Source organism: Dipodomys merriami, unplaced genomic scaffold (genome assembly GCF_024711535.1).
Source record: "Dipodomys merriami isolate MVZ:Mamm:240054 unplaced genomic scaffold, mDipMer1.0.p SCAF_33, whole genome shotgun sequence".
In the NCBI taxonomy this organism is placed as follows: Eukaryota; Metazoa; Chordata; class Mammalia; order Rodentia; family Heteromyidae; genus Dipodomys; species Dipodomys merriami.
In genome coordinates this window covers 4,509,498-4,533,743 of record NW_027204826.1, presented here as the reverse complement: position 1 = coordinate 4,533,743, position 24,246 = coordinate 4,509,498, and the positions used below count along the sequence as shown (strand labels likewise).

Below are 24,246 nucleotides of genomic sequence, written 5' to 3'. Positions count from 1 at the left end.
TGCCACTGCACTAATACTCCAAATACCTGTGTTCCTCCTTGATACCCCCTCAGGAAGCCTTTGTCCATCTCCCCTCAGGAACAAAACCTGAAGTAGGCATTATTTATGTATATATGCTGATACTGGGGCTTGAATTCAACCCTTGCACTCTCAGTTGGCTTTTTGTTCACAGTTGGCACTCTGCCACTTGAGCCACACCTCCCCTCTGGCTTTTTGCTGTTGGAGGTAAGAGTCTCTAAGTCTTTTCTGCCTTGGATGGCTCTGAAGCAGGATCCTCCTACCTCAGCCTGCTGAGTAGCTAGCATTACAGGCATGACCCACCAGCCCCAACCTCTGGCTCTGAATTAGGTATACTTGTGCTAGTAAAAACATTGTATGGACTTGCATTGTACCTGAACTGATGCGCATCTTTTCCCTTAACTCCCGGTACTTGGTAGTGGACCTAGCACCTTGCACAATGCTTCACACTATGCACTAGGAGGACCCAGTGATTGCCTGTGTGGATGTGTAGGCGCTACCTATGTCTGCCTGTGTCCAGAGTTGTTTGGTCTACTTCCGAGCACTGTGCTGCTCCTTTTCCCTTTGGAAATGGTGTGCATGGACTAAAAGCTATCACCACACCTAGGCCCTACTTCCATTCTCTCCAAAAATGAGTCAAAGACAGAGCAACAGGTGGGAACAAAAAGTTTTCTTAGAAACTCTTGTGAAGGAAGAGCCATCCGCCCCCAGCCATGTTCTGAATGACACCAGATCACAGGCTTCCAGCCTCAGCCACATCTGGGATCAAAGCTCCCCTTCCCTGAAAACTGGAGCCCTAGACTAGGCTGCTCCATGATCGTGGTGGGGGGAAGGAAGATAGGGGCCCTGCAGGATCAGGAAACGCTGACCCAGGCAAGCCAAGTCCTGGTGTCCTAGGCTGAAGCTTTTGGCCATCTCACAGAAGCAGGCAGGAAGCACCACCATTGATCAGCTTTATATGGTATCCACTATACACGACGGACAGACAGAGACAGACAGCACACACCACTTCTAAGGTCAACACTGCTCATCATCTAGAAGCACCTCAGAGACACTCCTGCATAGCAAAGATGGACTTTTTAAAGGAATGAAGAAGTATTTTGGCAAAACATCTACTTCCCTCCCAGATCCTGGGTAGAGAGGGACCTCTAAGTCTGAAGCTTCAACACAGTGACAATGACCCGTTCTCAATGGCAGTATATACAGCGGCAAACCTCCCAAGTTCTGTGCTCCTGGCCCTCTGCGTGTACCCAGAGTCTCTGGTACAGGTAGGCAGATTTGAACTGAGACAGAAGGTGGCCTGGAGCAAGACACTGGGGCTGGCCCAAGGGGAGGGGAAACAGGAAGTGACTCCAGCTCAGCCAATGAGGCAAGGCCTCTGCCTATTTAAACTGGGAAAGGCTTACATGGTTTGGCTGCAAGGGAAAGGCCGGTTCCCCACTCCTGCTGGCCCAGGGGTCCCGAACAGGCCAGCTGCTCCTGCAGCTCTCTGGGTTTGGGGATTGTGTGTTACAAGTCCACTGCCTCCAGAACCTCGTGAACCTGCACACAAGCCAAGATCAACCCTTCACCATCTTTTATAAGGGCAGAATTTGGGCAGTGGCTAGAGGAAGGACAAGACACAGCACAATCTTTCCACAGCCCCCTCTGCCTAGGCTGGAGCTAGCAAGGGTCTCCTTCACCCTGTCTCCTGGGGATATTTAAAGGCAGCTTTTACGAGACTCTATACTGTCTTTTGTTTGTTTCTCTTGTTTTTTTTTCTTTGTTTTAATTTATATAGATATATATTTTATATATATTCTTTAAAAAAAAAAGGCAATAGTCCTTTGGTCCCTAAACTCTAAGGAATGATATGATTTTGGATGAAGTGAATCTAGGCTTCCCTTGCTGAGAAGCATGTGGCACCCCCCAGACCCTCTTCTGGTCCTCCACACACGGTCAGTGGGTCCTCCGCCGTTGGCCCCCCGCTGCTCCGCTGGCCTGAGCACAGGCGCAGAACAGCCCCTTGATAAGAGTTCCCAGTGGCCTGAGCACCAGGTGCCAGCCTTGGGTCTGATCCACTTCTGTCTGCTGCTGCTCCTTCCGGAAGGGCCACGCCCACATGTCTGTGCTTTTCCTTTTCTTCTCACTCTTCAGTTTCTGTTGTTGGGTAGTCATTGATCAAGAAATGGGAGAGGAAGAAGAAGGGCAGAAGGCAAAAGTCACCCTAAAGGGCAAAGCAAAGTAACCTGCCTCCTCTGTGACATCTCAGTGGAGTGAGCCAGCCCCTCTCTCCCTGCAAGCAACTTGGTCCCCTGAAGCCAGACTCTGGGTGCCAAAGTGACCCTAACCAATATCCCTGCTGGGGACTCCTGGGCAGTTCACTCCAGATAGACCTTTAGGAACAGTCCATCTCAGAGTTGCAGGTAGCCTTCTGTGGACGTGTGGTTCTGCTAGAACCACCTCCAGGCCCTGAGGATTCAACATCTGGACATATTTACCTCCCTCCCTTCACCCCCACATTCACCATCATTATCTCAGCTCTAACATCTTGTCTTTCCTCCCCTTCCCCCCCAGTTCTGGGGCTTGAACTCAGGACCTGGGCACTATCCTTGACCTTTTGTTCAAGGCTAGTGCTCTACCACATTGAGCCACAGCCCACTTCCAGCTTTTTGGTAGTTTATTGGAAACAAGGGTATCACTGACTTTCCTACCTGCTTTGAACTGCAGTCCTTACTTAGATCTCAGCCTTCAAAGTAGCTAGGACTACAGGTGTGAGCCACCAGTGCCCGGTTCTTATCTCATCTTTGTTCAAACACTACCTGGTTGTCCATTACTCCATTCTGAAGTCAGAAGTCATAGCGTATGGCTCCTTCACAAGGTGATATAATCACATTCCCCTGGTCCTCTCCCTGCATAGGCCTTTACTTCTGCAGCCTCTAAGGCTCCATCTGAGTAGAAATGGCTGCAGAACATGGAGGTAGGACTATTATCTAACTTATCTCAGTCCTTGGATTACAGGGAAAGTACACTATCTCTATCCAAGGATCCATTTTAGCTCCTGGCTCTTCTCTTTGGCTGCCCCCGACATCCCAAAAGGAACGTCAAGACTGGAAAGGCCTGGTCAACCCGTGCCTGGCACCCATGGGGGACTCACCTTTCTGTAGCTGGTCAGTGAGAACAGGTCAGTAAGGCCGGTTGGCATCCTTAGGCCTCTTTAGCTGGACCTTGAGCCTCTTCATACCAATCTGAAAGCCATTCATGGCTTGAATAGCAGTCTGGGCACTGGTTGGATTGTCAAAACTAACGAATCCTGGAGGATGTGGGAAGAGAGGTACACACACGTGCACACATAAACAATGGACACACACTCGTATTTATGGAAGCAAATGTCCTAAGATTTCCTTGGAAGGATGCAGGGCCAGTGTGTCTTTCTTTTCCTGGCTTGTGTTGGCTGGAGCTCTCTCTCTCTCTCTCTCTCTCTCTCTCTCTCCCTCCCTCCCTCCCTGCCACGCCGACTCCAGTGGAGTCTGCTTAGCATGGGAAACCATCTATCAGACCAAGATAGGGGCTTCAGAGACCTATCTCTGAGTATTGGGACTTTACCAAAGTCTACCTCAGAGAATAGGGCTTCTAAGAGGCCTACTACTGAAAGGCTGGACAAACCCCTGGGAAAAGATGTGTTTCTGTCTTTCTTTCCCTCATAAGAGTGCCTGTTAATCCTTTACTGTTTCTACTGCTTTTTGTACTTGCTCATTGTCAACGTTCCCTTATTCAAAGCTCTTTCTTAAGAGTGTTGATGACTCCAATATCTGATGAGTGTCTTAAAAATATGACTAACTCACCATAGTTAAGTGCTACCCTGAAACCCCTCTTATGGAGGCTAGTAGACAAGTTATAAGTAAATATAAAAGTATTGGGGGTTTCACAAAGTCACTTCAGCAGAAGGAATTATTTGTAAGGGATTTACAAGAAGCTATAGGCTCAGTTAAAACAGAAAGAATGTATGGCAATTGCTGAGATAATTATTTAGGAGAGAGAATTTCCTGCTATTTACTAAGAGAATTGCTAGGTCTCCTTAAAGTTTACTATTAAAGAAGAGACAGGAAAGATCTTATGGGAAAGTTAAGGCCTCTATAAAAATAGGTAATGGTTAATTGGTGACAAACATCGAAACCCAAACCCATTGTATTCCTTAGAGATAAGCCGAGACAAATGCCTATCAGGTGCCCAGCTGGTGACCACCCAAGAAAGAAGCCATGCAGCAAGATTGTGTAACCTTTTGCCCTTTCTCATGAGACTTCTGTTATAAAAGTGTGCTATCCTCTGCATTAAATCGCACTCAGCACTCAGCATCCACTCCTAATGTGTGTGAGTTGTCTGTTTGCCATCTCCCCATCCTATTCCAGGTTCCTCCCCTAGGTATCCTCCGTCTTCCCGACAGAACCCGGTCCGCGGCACCTCCCTCCTTCCCTCCCTCCCTCTTTCTTTTGGTCTAAGTCCAACTGCAGTTGGACTTAGAGGGTATCTTAGGTCTCAGATGCTTTCTCTTGTTCTGGCCACATTCCAAAGCCTGGACCTCCTAGTTTCCCCAGTGAACTTGTTCTTGGTCTAGGCTTAGTTCATTCATTCTTTCAGTCTCTGGAAATCACTGCTTTACGTAGCCTTTGCAGGGAATCCTGAGGCTAAGACTGGGAGAGGCCTTGGGATGGCGCTCAGCTCACCAAAACACTTGCTCTGGTTAGTGGCTCGATCCACAAAGACTTTGGCAGAGACAACAGCTCCAAAAGGCAGGAATGTCTGTATGAGTTCTGCATCGCCAAACTCCTGAGGCAGGTGATAGATGAAGAGATTACAGCCTTCCGGGCCTGCAGGAACAGCGTGAAGCTGGTTCAGGGGATGAACCCTGACCAGAGCCCTCCAGGCACATGGGAACAGTGTGAGGCTGGTTCAGGGAAAGGGACCAGGCCCAGATCTCCAACACCTCCCCTCCCCCATGCCCCCTTCCAGGACACCTGGTCACTCCCTCACCTTCTCTTTGTTGCTGGGGCGAGGCTGAAGGCTGCTGGGCAAAAGCTGTGCTCACTGGTGCGTAGGTCGACTGGTAGGCTGCTGGAGACAGAAGGAGAGAGGGCAGTGACCCCGGGGCGCTCCCTAAGCAGGGGCCGGGCACCTGGCCAGCTGTGGCCAGTTCAACTGAGGCTAAGTACCAAGAGAGGTCGTTAGGGGATGGGGGGGGGGTGAGCTGACCCCTGAGAACGGGCTAATCCCCTCCCAAGTCCCCCTGCCCACCCCGTGCCTGCACAGTGGTGCCCGGGACAGGGGGACAGGGGTGCAGCCCAGGTGATAGGCCGGGCGCGTGTGTGGAGCTCGGGACCCGGAGCCGCGGTGCCCACCTGGGTAAGGAGAGAGCCCGTTATTGTAGAGCGAGTCGGAGCCCGGCTGCCCGTTGGTCTGGGGGGTCAGGGGACCGAATCCGTTGACCCCGATGGACGCAGGCAGGCCGGGGAGTGTGCCAGGACCGCCTCCAGGCGAGGAGCCGGCTGCGGGGTTGGGAGGGGAGGGGGAGGGTCAGGCCGACGCTCCCCCCCCCCCGCCCCCAGCCCCTCTCCGCGCCGCCCGGGCCCCGCGGGCCTGCGCCCTACCTGCCGAGGGCAGCAGCGGCGCGGCCACCAGGCTGAAGGCCGCCACGTGCTGCATCTGGGCCGCCACCGCGGCCACCGGGCCCAGGCCGGGCCCCTGGGCCGCCGCCAGCAGGGCTGCCTGGTGCTGCAGGATCTTTGGGGGAGGAGGGACGGGGCGGGGACGGAGACGGGGCGGGGACGGGGCGGGGACGGGGCGGGGACGGGGCGGGGGCGGGGACCAAGACGGGGCGGGGACGGGGCGGGGACGGGGCGGGGAGGCTCAGCTCAGGCAGCGGCCTCGCGCCCCCGACGCCCCCGCGCGTGCACGAGCGCTGCTCCCAGGCCCGGCCCTCGCGCCCCCGACGCCCGCGCGCGTGCACGAGCGCTCCTCCCAGGCCGGGCCCTCGCGCCCCCGACGCCCCCGCGCGTGCACGAGCGCTGCTCCCAGGCCCGGCCCTCGCGCCCCCCGACGCCCGCGCGCGTGCACCAGCGCTCCTCCCAGGCCGGGCCCTCGCGCCCCCCCGACGCCGCGCGCGTGCACGAGCGCTCCTCCCGGCCTAGCCCGCGCGCCCCCCGACGCCCGCGCGCGTGCACGAGCGCTCCTCCCGGCCTAGCCCGCGCGCCCGCGCCGCCCCGCACCTACCGCGGTGGTGTAGGCCCCGCAGGCGCCGAGCGGCAGCGGCGCCGGCTGGAAGGCCCCCAGCTGCCCCGCCATCTGCTGCATCCGCCGCAGCGCTCGCTCCCGGTCGGTGTCGGCCAGCTTCACCACCAGGCTGGACGAGGCGCCCTGGGCAGGGCGAGGCCGGGAGGCGCGGTGACCGGTCCGGACCCCGACCCCGACCCCCCGCGCGCCCGGCCGCGCCCGCGGGCCTCACCCTCACCCAGCCCGCGCCCTCACCGCCATGGTCCGGCTGCCGTGCAGGCCTTGGATGGCCGCCTGGGCCTCGCCTTGACTCCCGAACTTAACGAAGGCGCAGCCTGGGGTGGGAGAGAGGGACGGGATGGATGGCGCGACCCCAGCCAAGGTCAAGCGCCCCGAGTGAGGAGGTCACCCCAAGTCCCGCGGGGCGGCCGGGGTCACCTTTGCTGGCCCCATCGGGGCTCCGCAGGACCGTGCACTCCTCGATGTGGCCGAAGGGCTGGAACAGGCGCCTGACGTCCTCTTCGCCCTGCTGCTTGCCCAGCATGCCCACGAACAGCTTCCTGTCCTCTGGAGACAAAGCCAGGAGTGACCCGGGGCGCAGGGGGGCGCAGGGCAGCTCTCCAGGAAAGGATTTCCATCGGGAACCCCTGGGTCCTGGAGAAACCGGGGCCCCTTGCTGCTCTGGCGGGAGGTGATCCGGCCAGACACCCCTGGGTGGGTCCAGCCCTGTATTGGGTCTCCTTGCTGTGGTTCAGAGGGTGCTGGTTGGGTTCATTTGAGGTTGTATGAAAAGCCGGGGTGCTTGGAGAAGGATTCTGTATTAGGCTGCACTGCTGCCCTGGGCAGTGGCTAGAACCAAACACCCTTCTGGCTCACCTCGGAGAGGGTCCTGCTTAAGTCTGCACAGAAAACAGATGCCACCTTACTGCCCCACCCTCAGACTCAAGTGGCATCAGATACAGCCCAGTGCCCTGCCCGGGGCCCACAGAGTTTCTCTGTCACCAACTGGAGTATTTTCTCCACTACACTTGTGCCCTTCAACCACGCTCCTTAATTCCAACTTCCACCCACAGCCCCCTGCCTAACTTCTAGGGTCGTCTTGAAACCCCTGTGATCGCCTTTCTAACTTCCCCAGCCTGCCCCGCCTGCCCTGGTCCTTCCCCAAATGTTCCTGCAATAGAAGAAACTCTGCCTATCGACCCGGGTGACCACTGGAAAACAAGTCTGCTGGTGCCAGAGCTGCACATTTCCAGTGGGAGCTGCAGAAAGGGACTCTGAAGCAGGGCCTGCCTTCTTTGCAGAGGGCTGGAGGTTTGGGTTTGGAAGTCAATGAGAGATTTGCCTCCTCTGAAGGAGCCAGGCCTCTTTCACTCTCCTACCCAGGAGCCCCCTGGACCTACTGTTAAAATCCAGCTCCTCTCTACCAAACTACAGTCTTTGAAGATAGAATTGTTTCAGCCATAGATGGGGGTGGGGGGGGGTAGGTGGGGATGGATGGGATCTCTCTTCAAGCTTCAAGATTCTGCAGCTCAGGAAAACCCACCCTGAACTCTTCTATGTACTCCTTGACAAGCCTGACTAGGCAGATGGGGATCCTTGGATCCTGCATGCTGAGACAAGACTTGGGGGGGGGCTCATAAACCTTGGGTGACAGTGGAATGGAAGAACAGAACAGACACATCAAAGTCAGCTGCAGAGGTTACAGGTGTTGTCCATATGTCCCTGGTGAGTTGGAAATGGAGTTCAGCCATGGAGCACTTGCCTAGCATGCACATGGCTTTGGTTTGATCCCTAGCACCATAGGAAAAAAAAATAAGACTGACAAAAAAAAACAGACAAATTTCACCTGAGTGGTCTGGGGGTTCAGCTTGGGCTGCCTTGGGGATCCTGCTGATGCTGTTTCTGTGTGGAGGGGAGAGGGGCAGGACTGCAGTTGAAATATGGCAGGCAGAAGGTATTTCAGCAGAATCCTGCTGGCAGTCCAGAGAAACAGAGTCCAGAGATCTAAGGGAGAAGGGGATGGAATTCTGGAGAAGGTACTGCCTGGTTGTAGTAAGACTCCAATCCAATCTTTGCTTCAGGGGTTGTTAGCCACAGAATAGAGCCCTTAAAACAATCATTGACTCCTTCAATCTTGCAGGAAGAAAAAAAGGGATGGAATACATGGCTTCAGTGAAAATACTAGGAGGAAGTTCAGAATGTAAGAGAAAAGTGGAAATATTTCAACAAAAGCCTGGAAAGAGGGGCTGCGATACCATCTGCTGGATCTTCCCTCAGCTCTCAGAATGTGGGAAAGATCTTTGAAATCACTGGCCAAGAAGATGGGGATAGTGCTCCAGACAGCAGATAAAGCAGAGTCTGTTCAGGAACCCAAGAAGACAGGAAAGAAATACCTGGAGAAGAGCAGCCCAGGGGGCTGGGAATGTGGCTTAGTGGTAGAGTGCTTGCCTAGCATGCATGAAGCCCTGGGTTTGATTCCTCAGTACCACAGAAACAGGGAAAGCCAGAAGTGACGCTGTAGCTGAAGTGGTAGAGTGCTAACCTTGAGCAAAAGTAGCTCAGGGACAGTGCCCAGGCCCTGAGTTGAAGCCCCAGGACTGGGGGGTGGCGGGGGGGGGGGGAGGAAGCATCCTGTGGTGATGAGCCCCAAGAAAACTGAACACATACAAAATATCAGCTATGGGAGTCAACCTTCCTGGTTTGGAAGGAACTGGAAGGCAGCAGAGCTGTGGGGTTGAGACATAGTTGAAAAGCCATGATCCAGTGGTATCACTGTATACACTCCTTGCTCTTTCTTACCAAAGTTTTCAAACCCAAGGAAAGCTTGGGATCTTTGTGTAGCTGATCATCTAGGTCAGGGATTTTGGGGGGGGGGTTGGCCTTGGGACTTGAACTCTGGGCTTGGGCATTGTCCCTGAGCTCTTTCCCTCAAGGCTAGTGCTCTGCCACTTTGAGCCGCAGCACCACTTCTAGTTTTCTGGTGGTTCATTGGAGATGAGTCTTAAGGACTTTGAACTGCAATTCTCACATTTCAGCTTCCTGAGTAGCTAAGATTACAGGTGTGAGCCATCAGCACCCAGCCTAGGTCAGGGATTTTTTTTGGGGGGGGGTCCGGTCGTGGGACCTGAACTCTGGGCCTGGGCGCTGTCCCTCAGCTCTTCAGCTCAAGGCTAGCACTCCAGCACTTGAGCCACAGCACCACTTCCGGCTTTTTTCTTTTTGCTTATGTGGTGCTGAGGAATTGAACCCAGGGCCTCAGGCGTGCAAGGCAAGCACTCTACCACTGAGCCACCTTCCCAGCCCAGGTCAGGGATTTTAATGCAGCAAATGACAGAATTGAGAGGCCAGAAATCCAGAGTAGATGCAGTTTACCCTCTCCCAAAAGGATATCAGGATGCTACTCAAGAAAGCAGGCTTTGCCTGATATATTTAAGTTTCTGGTTTTCAGGCCCCAGAGAATTACTCATTTCTATGATGATCGTATGCCTTTATTACGGAGACAGTTGTAGGGAAAGGTCTCAGCCTTAGAGCACCAACTACCAAATCAATCCCTGATTGCTATCCTAGAAAGTCCTGCTGGTGACCACACTTGAAGCAAAACACTCCTTCTGAAGTTGTTAGTGATGATGATGGCATAAGAAGACAAGAAGACTAAGGAAGTGAAGGAAATATCCAGGATAAAGAGTCTTCTGACCAGATATGATAAGCATCAAGAGGGATTTTATTTTTGTGCCAGTCCTGGGGCTTAAACTCAGGGCCTGGGCTTTGTATCTGGGCTTTTTTTTCTCTCTCTCTACCACTTGAGCTACAGCTCCACTTCAAGCTTTTGGTGGTTAATTGGAGATAAGAGTCTCATGGACTTTCCTGCCCAGGCTGGCTTCAAACCATAATCCTCAGATATCAGCCTCCTGAAGAGCTAGGATTACAAGCATGAGCCATCTGGCACCCAGTGGGCTTGACTGTTTAAAAAAAATCTGCCAGAATTAATAAATGAATTCAGCAGAGTTGTAAGATACAAAGTCAACACTGGAAAAAAATTGGTTGATCTCAAATATGCTAATAGTGAACAACTCACTCAAAATTTAGTTATTAAATGCTAAGTAAAGTAGAATCCTAGAAAGAATTCAAAAATGATAGGAATATATGTTACTACTCAAAATCCAGGCCAATATTTAAGCAAACCCTTGCCAATCCAGGCATAAATCACAAACAACACATATGATAACAAATAATTAACTTTTGAGTTGAACCAAATTTCAAGATAAAAGGAGAGAGAAAACTCAAAATACATATTAAAATCCATAGAGGAGGTTTTAAATTAGAAGATTCAGACAAAACAATAATACTAAGCCAGGCATGGCTTCTATAATCCCAACAGTACTCAGGAAGGCTGAGGGTCTTAAGTTCAATGGCAGACTAGGCTGCATTTTAAAAATATAATTATGGGTTGGTGGGTTGGGTTAGCTCAGCGGAAGTGCACTTGCCTAGCAAGTGCAAGGCCATGAGTTCAATCCTCAGCACCGCAAAACAAACAAACAAAAAGAATCAATTAGTTAATGGGTGATCCAGACTGAGAAAGACCCTGAGAATGGACGCAAGAAGCCAGAGCTGACTTTGTAGCATGGAGACTGGCTGGACGCCAGCTATCACTCCAAAGCTCTCTATCACTCCTGTTCTTGGGGAGCTACTAACCCCCGCCCTGGCAAGAATAGAGTCAGGATCCTCACTCTGGCTCTCAAACAGGTCACCTCAGCCTAGCTTGATCAGCACCATGATTAACCACACCATTCTAGTGAGCAAATGTGCCTGAACCCAGAACAGACAGGCTCTCTGGAAACAGAAGAATCTAGAAAATGAGCATAACCCCAGCCTGATGGTTCGAATGTACCTGTCAGTTCTACCTGGCTAAATAGGAACATCTGTTCTGCAGGGGTGAAGTGGGAGAGCTCTCTTCTTCTGGGCTCCCCAGAGCCTCAGCCCTCTTTAGAATGGCTGTATTGTTTCTGGGAGTGTACGGGAATGTACAGCTGTGGGTCCCGCTTATCCCCTGAGTCCAGGAGTGAACCCACCACCCCCTGCAGGGGTGAGGCCCTGAGATCTGTCAGACGGGGAAGTTACCTCCTCGGCCCTCACTGGCAGCTGGCTTCACTTGGATCGGACGATTCATCTGAAAGACACCGGATGAATACAAGCCATTCAGTATGAAGCCTGGGTCTGGCCATCCCCACCGCACCTCCCCAGCCTCCTCAGGATCTGACCCTTAGTCCCTCCACTCCCACTGGAATTGTAGATTTTCTCCAAGACACCTTCCTTTAACTCAAGAATTGAGAAACTTCTAGAACCTGAAGGGTGGGTGGCAGGGAGCTGGATGGCTGAAGCTTTGGGCTGTCTGCCAGGGAGGCCTGTCTCTCCGGCTCTCGGAGTTAGTAAGGAGTTGGTGTGGGGGCGGGGAGGGGGGAGAGTGTGATCCATACTGCACATTTGTGTTTTATGTCTGCAACGGAGGACATGATGCTATGTGTTACTGAGATTGAACAATCGGGGATCTGATCCAGTGCTATGCTACCTGCCAACTCCTCCGTTTCATGGCTGTATGATTTTGAAGGAAGTCACTCTCTCATCCCCAACTCCTCCACTGGAGAGACCCCCTCCCATGCCCCATCTCCGCCCTACCCCCTCTACTCCCTCCCTAGCTTCCCTTCCCCTGAGGATGCCTGTCTTGTCCAGGGTGCCATCCTAATTCTCGCTCAGCTCGCTCTTCCCATTCATTCTTCCTAGATAGTCTCGCCCACACCCACATCCCCAGCTGTGACCCACCAAGATGACTCAGAACTTGGCATCTCTCAGCTCACAATTTTCTCCTGGGCCCCAGACCCATGTTTCCCAGCTGCTTGCTGGACATCCTGACTTAGAACAGGCCTGCTGGCCATCTTCCTTTCCACACACCCGAACCAGGGCTTGTCTCTCCTCCCAAACCTGACTCAAGTTCCAAAACTGGAAAGCAGCTTCGCTTCTCCCTCGCCCCCCCCAACCCCCAACTCCAACCAGCTTTGCCTTTTAATTCAAGGGCTCCCTAATCAGAGGTGGTTTAATCACCTGGGGACCATGTTGGAGTCTTAAGTTGAGGGACTGTATCATTTTGAAAAAGGTCCTAGGTGATTTTAGCATTTGCCCCTCCCCAACCCCCCCACACCCCCCCACCTCCAACCACCCTAAGTGAATTCATGATTGAATCCCCATCTCACCTTCCTCTCATGGGTGTTGTGGGGGCCACATGAGGTAATGGGGAGGCAAAAGGTCTTGGTAAACTGCCAAGAGCTGGGTGCGTGGGTTGTGAGGGATTATTGTTTGGGGGTGGGAGGGGGGGAGAGGCAGACAGCTGAGAGCCAGGAGGAAAGAACAGCGACCTTCCCGTTCTTGGAGGAAGGGGTGCTGATGCCCAACTGGCCTGAGAAGGTGATGATCTGAACCCCTCCCCTCAGGAAATGCACTGCTTCTGCACCAATCAGGGGCCACTCCGTCCCTTCGTTGCCGAGACAACAGGCAGCTTCCTGTTACCATAGCCACAAGTGCTACCCGGTAACCATGGTAACACCTTGGCAGTCACAGTTGAGCAATTTCCTTTGGATCAAATTTGGAGATAGGAAGGGTGGGGAGGGATTTTTTTTTTTCTTAAATAAAGCAAAGGAAAGCAAGCAGGCCATGCCTGAACTGGTGCCATCCCCTCTCCCCACCCAAGCCTCGGACACGCCCACCCGCTGGTGGTGGAGCACCTGAGGTGTACCAGACTGTGGGTGGGGGCTGAGACACCGGCAGGATTCAGGTTGCAGTCTAGAGGGGATGACAGATCAATCCAAGCAGATCAGGGCGAGCTGGACAGGTGTGGACTGGCCGGGACCAGGGACCAGGAGGACAGGACCCGTCCCTGAACATGGCCACCTGTGATTGTGGGGGAAGAGACCAAGAGCCAGAGCCACGGAGAGCAGACACATGGGCAGAGATGGAGAAACACAGGACAGAAATGATGGAAGTAAGGGACAGATCAAGAAAGGGGCAATGGAACAGAGTTACTGGTGGGGATGGGAACGAAATGGTGACAAGGTGGGGTTTTGTTTTGGGGCGGGGGGAGGCAATGAGGGATCAGGAAAAAACAGGGAGAAGTCTGGCAGGAAAGACAGAGGGGCAGAAGCCCGGGGCGGGGTGGGGAGCAGTGAGGGTGACCAAGACCATCATTATTTTATTAGTTCTTAAATAGATTCTGAGCGTCTCTCTCTGGAGCCCAGAGTGACGAGTGCGAGTGACAGCAGCCGTTTCCATGGCAGCTGCCTCCCTCCCCAGAGGGTTTCCTGGGAGCTGATGCTCATTGGTGCTCTGGGGAGACGCCCCTTGCCCTCCCCCCCCCCCAGCCCACTTCACCACTCTGTGATGAAGAGGACAGGTTCCCCCCCCCCCCCCCCCCCCCGCCACTGACCTGCCAGGGCCCAGGCCTCAGGCTGGAGGCCCAGGCCTTTTACCACTCAGACATGCCCTCGGTGTTTTCTGGTAACTTCCACAAGGGCCTTCCCACAGGCTCACAGAGATCATGCTACTATTTATTGAGAGCCCCTTCCACCCTTATTCGCCAGGCCCTTCCTGGAATCCCTAAATCCTCCCAGTGCTATCCGTACTGTCCCCATGCTAAAAGCACAGAAAGCTGAGGCCGAGGAGGTTGAATCACTTGTTTATGATTGCATGGCGGGTACGTGGTTGAGCTGAGATTGCCCTAGGTCTGTCTGTCTCATGAAGGCCATAAATGTTGTATTGTACCCCTCTGGGGTGTGTGTGTGTATGTGTGTGTTTGTGTGTGTGTGTTTGTGTGTGTGTGTGTGTGTGTGTGTGCGTGCACGGGCGCGTACTGTAGGTTGAATTTCAGGGCTTCACACTGCCCCTTAGCTTTTTCACTCAAGGCTGGTGCTCTACCACTTGAGCCACAGCTCCATTTCTATCTGTTTGCTAGTTAATTGGTGATGAGTCTCATAGACTTTCTTGCCAGGGCTGGCCTTGAGCTGTGCTCCTCAGATGTCAGTCTCCTGAGTAGCGAGGATTACAGGTATGAGTATCCAGCTCCTTTTAACTTAACCTTGGCCAGAGGTTAACCGTGGCCAGAGTCATCTTTGAAAATAAGTCCTGGGCTGGGAATGTGGCCTAGTGGTAGAGTGTTTGCCTAGCATGTATGAAGCCCTGGGTTCAATTCCTTAGTACCATATAAACTGAAAAGGCTGGAATTGGTGCTGTGGCTCAAGTGGTAGAATGCTAGCCTTGAGCAAAAGAAGCTCAGGGACAGTTCCCAGGCCCTGAGTTCAAGCCCTAGGACTGGCAAAAAGAAAAGGAGTCCTTTATTCTTGTCTTTGTAAATATCCCATAATCTTACACTCCCATCCTTCTGGTAAAGCTCCAGACTTCTTTTTTTTTTTGGAGGGGGGGGGTCCTGGGGCTTGAACTCGGGGCCAGAACACTCTCCCTCTGCTTTTTTGCTTAAGGCTACCACGCTATCACTTTGAGCCACAGTGCCACTCTCAGTTTTGAGGTGGTTCTTTGGAGATAAGAAGCTCATGGGGCTGGGAAGGTGGCTCAGTGGTACAGCGCTTGCCTTGCATACATGAGGCCCTGGGTTTGATTCCTCAGCACCACATAAGCAAAAAGAAAAAAGCCGGAAGTGGCACTGTGGCTCAAGTGGTAGAGCGCTAGCCTTGAGCTGAAGAGCTGAGGGACAGCGCCCAGGCCCAGAGTTCAGGCCCCACGACTGGACCCCCCCCCCAAAAAAAAGAATCTCATGGACTTTGCTGCCTGGGCTGGCTTTGAACCGCTATCCTCAGATCTCAGCCTCCTTGTAGCTAGGATGACATGTGTCAGCCACCAGCACCTGGCAAAGCTCCAGACTATTGATTGATCATCAAAGCCTGAGCATGCATCTACCTTCCCTTTTGTGTCACACCTGCAGTCCCCTCCCCATATGTGGCTGCAGCTGTCTTCCAAGCATGATGCTGCCTCTGTTCATTCTATTCCCCAAATTTCAGAGGTTTCTAGATGCCCCCCCCACCAGATCTCGGAGGAGATAGCATCTCCTCCGCCAAGTCCTCATCCCCACTCCTGACTGGATGTAACCCCAGTGGGGTGCAGGGAGTCATTTCTGGGCTAGAAACTCATCTGCTAACTGCTTGCTGTTGTATGAATTACTAGAAGAATAAAAAGCACCCCTTCCTTTGGGCTGATGTAGACCTGCAGTAATATGCAAGGCTTGGCCAATAGAGCATGGCTGGATTTTAGTTTTTATTTGCCCTCTCCACCTTGTTGTTTGACCATACTGGGGGAGTTTGACTCAGGGCCTGGCACTGGTTGGGCAGATGCTCTACTACTGAGTCAATGCCTCCAGCCCTTTTTTAGTTTGGGTTATTTTTGAGATAGGATCTCACTTCTTTCTCAGGTACATACCCAGAAGGCAATTGGAGTATTTTTTTTTTAGGCTTCCATTGTTGCTGGGATGACAGGCACACACCAATGCACCCAGCTTCCCTCTGTTGAGATGGGGTCTCTAGCATGTTTCTGCCCAGTCTGGCGTGGAAGTGTGATCCTCCTTACCTCAGCCTCTCATGAGGAGGATGAAAAGTGTGCCACTGTATCCAGCTACGTGACCAAAAGGGGTCTGTGAACTTCTCGGCTCTGGCTGGCTGGAACCATGATCCTCCATTCTCAACCACCCAAATAGCTAGGATTATCGAAGTGAGCCCTGGGCAGTAGGTGCAAGCAATTTTGTGCAGAGTACAACTTGTAAAAAAAAAAACAAATTCACTTCCCTATTCAGTTATGTTTGTTTCCTCCACTGAGTTTGAAGGGCTTTGCTCCCCAATGAAAGGAGAGGTCAGAGGCAGGGAGACAGACAAATAAGAGCCCACATTCTGAATCCCAGAAAGTGGGGCTGAAATGGGGCTTACTCTCTAAAGCAAGGCTGAAAGAAGCCAGTGTAGCTGGGAGTAAAGCTGCAGAACATGGGAGCCCAGTGGACAGACTGAAGTTCTGAGCAGAGGCCAGACTTCAATCGGAGGCCGGGAAGGGAAGCTGAGAGGAGGTCTCAGACTGTCAGATCCCTCAATATTTCCCCTAAGGTTCCAGTCTTTCTCTTTAGGGGTTGACAGAACTTTTCCAACAGGAACCTAAACTGAAGTCTTGTCCTTGTTTCTCCAGCAGGTGGCAGCAGCACCCAGAACCCAGGGCCTACAGCGCCAGGCACCAGTTCTCACTGTTGCTGGCAAGGCCTGAGCCCAGCTGACTAAAGTTGCTGCTGCCCCTGGCAAGCCTAGAGGAAAGATTGATGCCTCGGACTTTGCTGGGGCTTGCCAACGCAGACATTGATTTCCATTTAGGAGAATAATTAAATATTAATTTTCACTTTGTTAAGCTGGGGAGGGTGAATAAAGCCAATTCTGGCAGATGCAGAGGAAGCTAGGCCATGTTCATGGGAGAGGGCAAATGTCCCTTGTCACCCAAGACCCCTGTCTGCCGCCAGCAGGCTTAGGTAACAGTGCAGAAGGTAAGTAAGTCCTGGAGCCAGACCCATTGGGCTCCAAGCCCAAATCTCCTCATTTAGCTACAAACAGCCTCAGATAAGTTGCTTTATTTTTTAAGACTCAGTTTTCTTATCTGTAAAATGGGGATGCCAATATAGTCCCTTCTTCATCAAGAATGACCCAGCCATAGATATTATTATTATTGTTGTTGTTGTTGTTACTTGCTTTTATTTTTCTGTCCTGGTACTAAGTTTTGGGCTCAAGGTGTGGATGCTGTCCCTTAACAGGCTGGCACTTTAACACCCAAGCCAAACCTCCACTTCCGGCTTTTTAGCAGTTAACTAGAGATAAGACTCACAGACTTTCCTGCCTGGGGTGGCTTTGAACGGCAATCCTCAGATCTCAGCCTCCTGAGTAGCTGGGATTACAGGCATGAACTTATTTTGGCTTTATTGCCCCAGGAACTCTCCTAGGGTTTCAGAGCCACATCTCAGGAGCCCCTATGGGTGCAGAGCTCCCCCAGTGGCCCTCACATAGTGGAGCAGGTTGAGAAAGTTCTCGTTCATTTTATCAGTGCCCCTCCTTGGCTTTTAGGATCAAGCCCAAGCCCCTGAGCCTGCCCGACAAAGTGTTCCTGTGACCATTGCCTATGTAGATCACCTCCAGCCCGGGCTGAGATCTTAGGGTCCCACATGACTCCACCCAGCCCTTCTGTCTGTGCCTTCACCAGGCAGCTTTCTGTAACTATGGTCACAATTTGTCTCACTGACTTTCAAAACTCACCACAGAAGTCACAGCTCCCACAGTTGGGTGAATGGAGACTTCCATTCTGCAGCCCCTACCACCAGCTAGCTATGCTGAGAACTTACTTTGGGCCATTGGATTGAACTGTGAATGTTGCATGACTTAGCCACTATAGCACCCTGTGAGTTCCATCGTACAGATGAAGGAAGTGAAGTTTGCAAATAAAGGCTTGGCTAAGGTTCCAGAGCTGGTCAGGGATAGGGCATGAATCCACCATCAACTCTGCCTGATGCCCACAGCCTGCATATGAAGAGTTGGTGGTGGTGATACTGAGACTCAAGGGTGACGCTTAAGTTGTTTCAGTCACTAAGACTGGCTCTAGGATCTTACACCCCGGCCACAGCATGATGGGGTCTTGGCAAAGCTTGTTCTGTTATTTAACACCTTCACTTCATAGAGAGCACTTCCTTCCACCAAGCCAAAACCAATGGCAGTTCCTCATGCTCCCTGATTCTAATGTCTGAAACCACCACAGAACCTGACAGCAGAAATGCTCACCCCCAACATCATGTATTTCTGACATCTCACTCCGTGTCAGGCACTTACTTGACCTCAATGAATCCCCATGACAGCCCAGTGAGCAAGGAGTTAGTACTTCTTAGAGGTGAGGTGCTGCAGGCTGGGAATATGGGTTAGTGGCACAGTGCTTGCTTAGCATGCATGAAGCCTTGGGTTCGATTCCTCAGTACCACAGAAACAGAAAAATCTGGAAGTGCCACTGTGGCTCAAGTGGTAGAGTGCTAGATTTGAGCAAAAAGAAGCTCAAGAGACAGTGCCCAGGCTCTGAGTTCAAGCCCCAGGACTGGCAAAAAAGAAAAAATAAAAGAGATGAGGTACTGTGCTGGAGAAGTTATATAGCCAGAAATGTAGAATTGGTTAATGATAGGGCTGAGAATAAAATTTAAGTCTGTGAGATATGAAATCAGCATCTTTTGTATGTGTATGCCACTACTCAGGCTTAAACTCAGGAATGGGGTGCTGTCTCTTAACTTTTTTTTTGTCAGTTGTGGGGCTTGAACTCTAGGCCTGGGCGCTGTCCCTGAATTCTTCAGCTCAGGGCCAGTGTTCTACCACTTAAGCCACAGTGCCACTTCTGGTTTTCTGGTGGTTAATGGGAGACAAGAGTCTCACAGACTTTCCTGCCCGGGCTGGCTTTGAACCATGATCTTCAGATCTCAGCCTCCTGAGTAGCTAGGATTATAGCCACTTGAGCCACAGCTCCACTTCCAACTTTCTTGCTGGTTAACTGGAGGTAAGAGTCTCACTGACTCCTTTCTGGGCTGGCTCCAAATCACGATCCTGAGATCTCAGCCTGCTGAGTTAAGCAGGAACAAGCCACAAGCACCTGGCTTGTGACCACATGGTCAGGAGAACCCACTTTGTTGTTCATCCAGTGATAGCCATTAAGTGATGACCAGATCAAGTATTACTGATGCTTAGAAGCCTGCCTGTCTGTCTATCCATCAGGTCTTTCTAACTTCAGTGAAGTGACTGGAGAGTGGAAGGAAGATGATTTTGGTGAGTAAAGGAACCCCCCCAAAAAAATATTACAGGAAGGCCAGAGGAAAGGGCCATCAAGGACCCAAAGACTGGAGAACATGGCATCCCCACAGAGCCATGTAACTACATACATGGCCACGCCAGTGAAAAATGACACATGAAGTCATGTCCTTAGTCAAGATGAACAAAATTTTCTTTTCTTTTTTTTTTTTTTGCCAGTCCTGAGACTTGAACTCAAGGTTCGGGCACTGTGCCTGAGCTTTTTTGCTCAAGGCTAGTGTTTTACCACCTGAGCCTACAGCTCTATTTTCAGCTTTTGTGATACTTAATTGGAGATAAAGGGTTTCACAGACTTTCCTGCCCCAACTGGCTTCAAACCATGATCCTCAGAACTCAGTACTCTTGAGTAGATGGGATTACAGGCCTGAGCCACTAGCACCTGGCTAAGGTGACCAATTTGAGCTTAGCTTACAGTATTGATGTCTCTGCTTAAAAGATGGGCTGGAACACTTGGTCCCAGAGTCTTGGGGCTGTTTCTCTGAGCCAGAAGACTGAGTGTAACACAGAACTTGGAGCTGTTCAGGGCACAGGTAGAGAACGTTAGCGCTGCTACCCCAGGGTTCCAGCCCAGCCTCACAGGACACTGCCCCTGGGCCTGGTGCACTTACCCCTGGCAGGGTCTTCTGTTCGTGCAGTGCACTCTGGGCCTTGAGAGCAGAGTCCCTGGCGCAGTAGGTGAGGAAGGCACAGCCTGAGGAGGGAGAGGTAGGGCTCAGTGTGTGTGTGTCATTGAAAACCCCCAACAATCTTCTTGGCAAGACACCATTAAGCTGACAGAGTCAATACAACTCTCCTTCAAACAAAAATACTTCCGAGTAAGTACAGTTTTCTGCCCGCCCGCCACTTTCTCTGAAGGGAGGGTCTTCACCTGTGAGCATCTTTGACCCCAGATCTGCCTCATTAGCTCCTGGCCACCTGCCCAGGGAACATAAGTGTCCATACCCAGTCACGTGCTCAACCAATCTCACTTCTCCCCTCCCCACCCATCCAGCTGTCCCACTGGGGTTAAACCTCCCTAAGCTGCTTTTGCCTTCAACTTTAACCCGGGATCTCTCTTTCCCTTTTGGATACAGACTCATGGAGTGGCCCAGGATCAGCCTCGATTCCTTCCCAATCCTGGGCTTCAAGAGAAGGCCTCCTATCAGGCTATTGAGTCTCCATTCTGACTCCTCTCAAAGGGCCAACTGGCATGGCACAGGGAAGAAGTCATGGCTGGGGGAAATACTCCTTCTTCTCTTTATTTGATTTCAGAATCAGTAGGCTGATAGGGATCTTCCTTCCCAAAAACTTATAGCACACATGTTCACTTGGAAAATTTAGAATACTTTTTCTTTTTTTTTTTTTTTTTTTGCCAGTCGTGGGGCTTGAACTCAGGGCCTGGTCACTGTCTCTGAGCTTCTTTTGCTCAAGGTTAACACTCTACCACATGAGTGACAGTGCCACTTCTGGCCTTTTCTGTTTATGTGGTACTGAGGAATGGAACCCAAGGCTTCACGCATGCCTAGCAAGCACTCTACCACTAAGCCATATTCCCAGCCTAGAATACTTATTATTCTGGGGAATTATTTTGTGCCAGTCTTGGGACTTAATTTCAGGGTCTGGACTCAGTCCCTTAGCTTTTCAGCTCAAGGCTGACATCTACCACTGAGTCGTAGCTCTATGTCTGGTTTTTTTACTGGTTAATTTGAGATAAGAGTCTATGAGACTGCCCAACTGGCTTTAAAATCCAATTCTCACATCTCAGCCTCTTGAGTAGCTGGGATTACAGGTGTGAGTCACCAGGACCTGGCCTCTAGTGGGAAATTATGATGGGAGTTGGAAGAGAGAAGCAGCAAGATCAAACAAGAAAGCATGAAGAGCACAGCACCTGAGTCCAAAGGACTGGTGATTTCTCAAGGAAAATACTGAGTCCTCAAGAAGAATATGGAGTCTTCTAGAAGCAGGTGACAGGAAGGGCGGGGCTGTCTCAGGCACAGGGAGTAGTATGAATAGAGACTGGGTGATGAAGTTACTGTGTCAGGAAATGGACAGAAGGCTAGTGTGGGTGGAGGTGGTAAATGGGGCAGAATAGTCGGTGCGGGCTTCAGGTCATATAAAGCCTTGTGAGCCTCTGTCTGAACTTTTTCCAAGAGCATAGGAAAGGCACTCAAGGATTTTCAGTAGGGTTGTGACATGGTGAGATCTGTATTTTCAAAAAAATAAAAGAGCCTCTTGAGGCTAGGAAGGAGGGCCAAAGGAAGAGAAATGGTATGTGGGAAGCCATTAGAAACTTATTGTCATTTTCCATTTAGACCTCAGCACAGAAAAGCAAAATGTCCATTTTTTTTTCTGGTGCCTTCTATCAGGCTGCTGCCTTAAGATGAATGGGTTATTAAATAAAATGGACCCTTTAAAAGAACTCCTGGCTAAACCCTGATTATTTCCATGGGAGAAACTGAGGCTAAGAGGTGACAGGGTCAGAGCCAGGATTGGAACTTTCTAACTCCGAAATCTGCCTTGTTTTCGGAGCCCCGTGGCTGCCTCCCTGGGTACCCAGCCATCAGAAGGAAGATGAGTCACTCTCGCTTCTAGACATCACTGTTTCTGGGGAGAGGGTGGAGTATGTTGACTTGAAGGCCCCCCCCCCCCCCGCCATCCCCTTACAAGGAAACATGTTCCTTGGGAAGGTGTAGGTTGGTTTGGGAATAAATCACCAAACACCTGATGCCGCTTACATCACAGCTCCATCTTCTGCCACCGAATCATGTCATCTGATGTCAGAACCAGGGAGTGGGGAGGGGAGGAGCTTTGGGAAGGGTCAGGAACCTTGTTGCTATGTAAAGGAGCCTACATGGGGGCAGGGTGTAGGAGAATGGAAGGATCCGGAGAATCATGGTTGGAAAGATCAACAAATAATAATAATTAAAAAAAAAAAACTAGGAAGAATCAGAGCCAAACTGAGGAGAAAGCATGGATGAAGGAACGGTTCAGAAACTGACAGCAGCTCACTTGTAAAGCGTAGAATTAGAAGCATTCTATTCACTTGCTTTATTGTATAGATAGCCAATAAAATTGGCTTTATACACTCACACTAAAAATTAATGTCTAGAACATACAAAAAGTTACTATAAGTAGATGGACAGAAAGACAGTTGGATGGAATGATAAGGAATTGGAATGCTGTGATCGTGTTCATTTCATGGCCCTCTGACATGGCCCCACCCCAAGGGATGGAAGACACACCCCTATCTAGATGATCCCAGCCCCTTCTAAGGGCATTTTCCCTGAGCCCTGTCCCAGATGAAAAGAGGTGATACCAGCCCTCAGGAATGAGACCCAAAGCCTGACACTCCTCTCTCTCTCAGGAAGATCGTGGATGCAAGTTATAGCCACTTTTCCCTGCCCAAGCCCCCCCCAAAAAACCATGGCAAGTGGGTGACTTGGGGGGAAGATACAAGTGTTTCTCTTCATACTATCCTATGACTCCGCCATGGTTACTCTAGCCCAGCCTGGACAGACTTTCTACATGTAAACAAGTCTCCACCCTCTCTACAGAAAGAAAGAGGTGTGGCTGGGCAGGGCCCTGGAGCCTCTCACTGTCCAGCAAGGGCAGTGAGAAAAATCCCGCCCACCCCCAACACCATCAGCTGGGACCCATTCTGAGAGAGCTTGGGTCGAGACCAGCCTGAAAGGGAAGGGAAGTCAGAGGCCTTCAGGGTCCTTCGGGTAGGAGTCAAAGGCTGGGGAGGGAGAATTATAAGATAAGAGAAGTGGATTCGGCAGAGGGGGAAACTAAGGTAAAAGGGCCATAGGGAGGTGGAAGTTCTAGGCTGAGGCTGGGGTTCCAGACTCAGATAGGAAGAGCTAGCCAAGGTTGTAAGGCTGGTAAAAGGGTAGAGTTGGGGGTTCCCATCAAACATGGGGTGGGGGGAATGTGGATCGCAGAGGATTTTTGTGAATGAGGTCTGGGTCCTGAAGCTGAGCAGAGTTTGGGGGTCTGAGAGGGTTTCGAGGCAAGCAGGCTGAGTCAAAGGAAGGTTCTGGGTGGGTTAGGGGGTGGGCTGAAGTTGGAGGCTAGAAGATGGGGTGCAAACTGGAGGTGTGCACAAGAGGCGAGGCCTGAGTGGGGGTAGTTCCAGATAGAGGGCTCTGGGAATGCGTGGTTCAGGGTTCGAGCGAGGAGGTGGAAAGTTCACAGACGCGAGGGTTGGGGTGCGCGGTGGGAGAGCAGATGGCGAGGCCCGCGAAGGGCTGGGGCGCGGGGCGGGGGGCGGGGGGAGCCGAGGGGCAGCGTGGTTGGCACAGAGAAGGTTCTGGGCGTGGGGCTCGGTGGTGGGGGCCGGTGGAGGCCGGGCCGGGCCGGGCTGGGCTGGGCTGACCCCGCGCACCTTTGTGGAGGCCGGTGAGCCGGTCCTTCAGCACCGTCAGCTCGTAGATGCGGCCGAACTCCTCGAAGAGCGGCTTGAGGTCCTGCTCGTCCAGGCCCCGCGGGATCTGCCCCACGAACAGCTTGATGGCGTCGTGGTCCTTCGTGGGCACGGCGGGACCCGGGCGCAGCCCGCTCACGCCGCCGCCGCTGTCCGCGGTGCTGAAAGCCAGGCGCGGGCCGGGGCCGGCGGGCGGCGCAGACCCTCCGGGCGCCGCGGCCATGTCCCCGCCCGCTGCGCCCGCCTGGCCCGCCGTCCCCTCCCCGGGCCGGAGGCGAGGGCCGGGGGGCGCGGGGGGGCGGGGCCCGCGGGGAGGGGCGGGGGCGCGGGGGCGGGGCCTGCCGGGAGGGGCGGGGCCGGGGCGGGGCCCCGGGGGGCGGTGGCGGCGGCGGCGGCGGCGGCGGCGGCGGCGGCGGGAAGCTGGGGTCCGGCTGCAGGTCCCCGCGCCGCGCTCCCCGGGGCTCCCGCCCGAGCTCGCCCGGCCCAGCCCCGCGCCCCCGCCCCCGTGCCCGGTGACGTCAGACAGCTGGCCGCCGAGGCTACGCAAGCGATTTGCATAATGAAGGAGCGGTGGCCAATCAGCGTGGGAGTTGTCCGCGCTCGGCCGAAGGGGTGGGATCGGGGGCGGGGCCGAGGGCGGGGCGGCGGGGCTCACGCGCTCCGGGCTCA

General features: G+C 52.6%; 1 protein-coding gene across 2 annotated transcripts; it reads right to left on the bottom strand.

Annotated features, from left to right (window-relative positions):
* Positions 1-671: 671 nt before the first annotated feature.
* Celf6 (CUGBP Elav-like family member 6) lies at positions 672-23,825 on the bottom strand. Of its 2 annotated transcripts, none has more exons than XM_070042944.1 (12): positions 23,539-23,825; positions 19,781-19,863; positions 11,383-11,431; positions 6,703-6,831; positions 6,520-6,599; positions 6,265-6,408; positions 5,643-5,775; positions 5,394-5,540; positions 5,029-5,109; positions 4,722-4,865; positions 3,155-3,310; positions 672-2,157 (listed from the first exon to the last, which is right to left on the bottom strand). In XM_070042944.1, the coding sequence occupies exons 1-11, from the start codon at positions 23,798-23,800 to the stop codon at positions 3,183-3,185; spliced, it is 1,380 nt and encodes a 459-aa protein (XP_069899045.1). In that variant the 5' UTR covers positions 23,801-23,825; the 3' UTR covers positions 672-2,157; positions 3,155-3,182. The 2 variants fall into 2 exon arrangements, with proteins under 2 accessions (XP_069899045.1, XP_069899046.1); XM_070042945.1 differs by having other exon boundaries at positions 5,029-5,106.
* Positions 23,826-24,246: the final 421 nt, after the last annotated feature.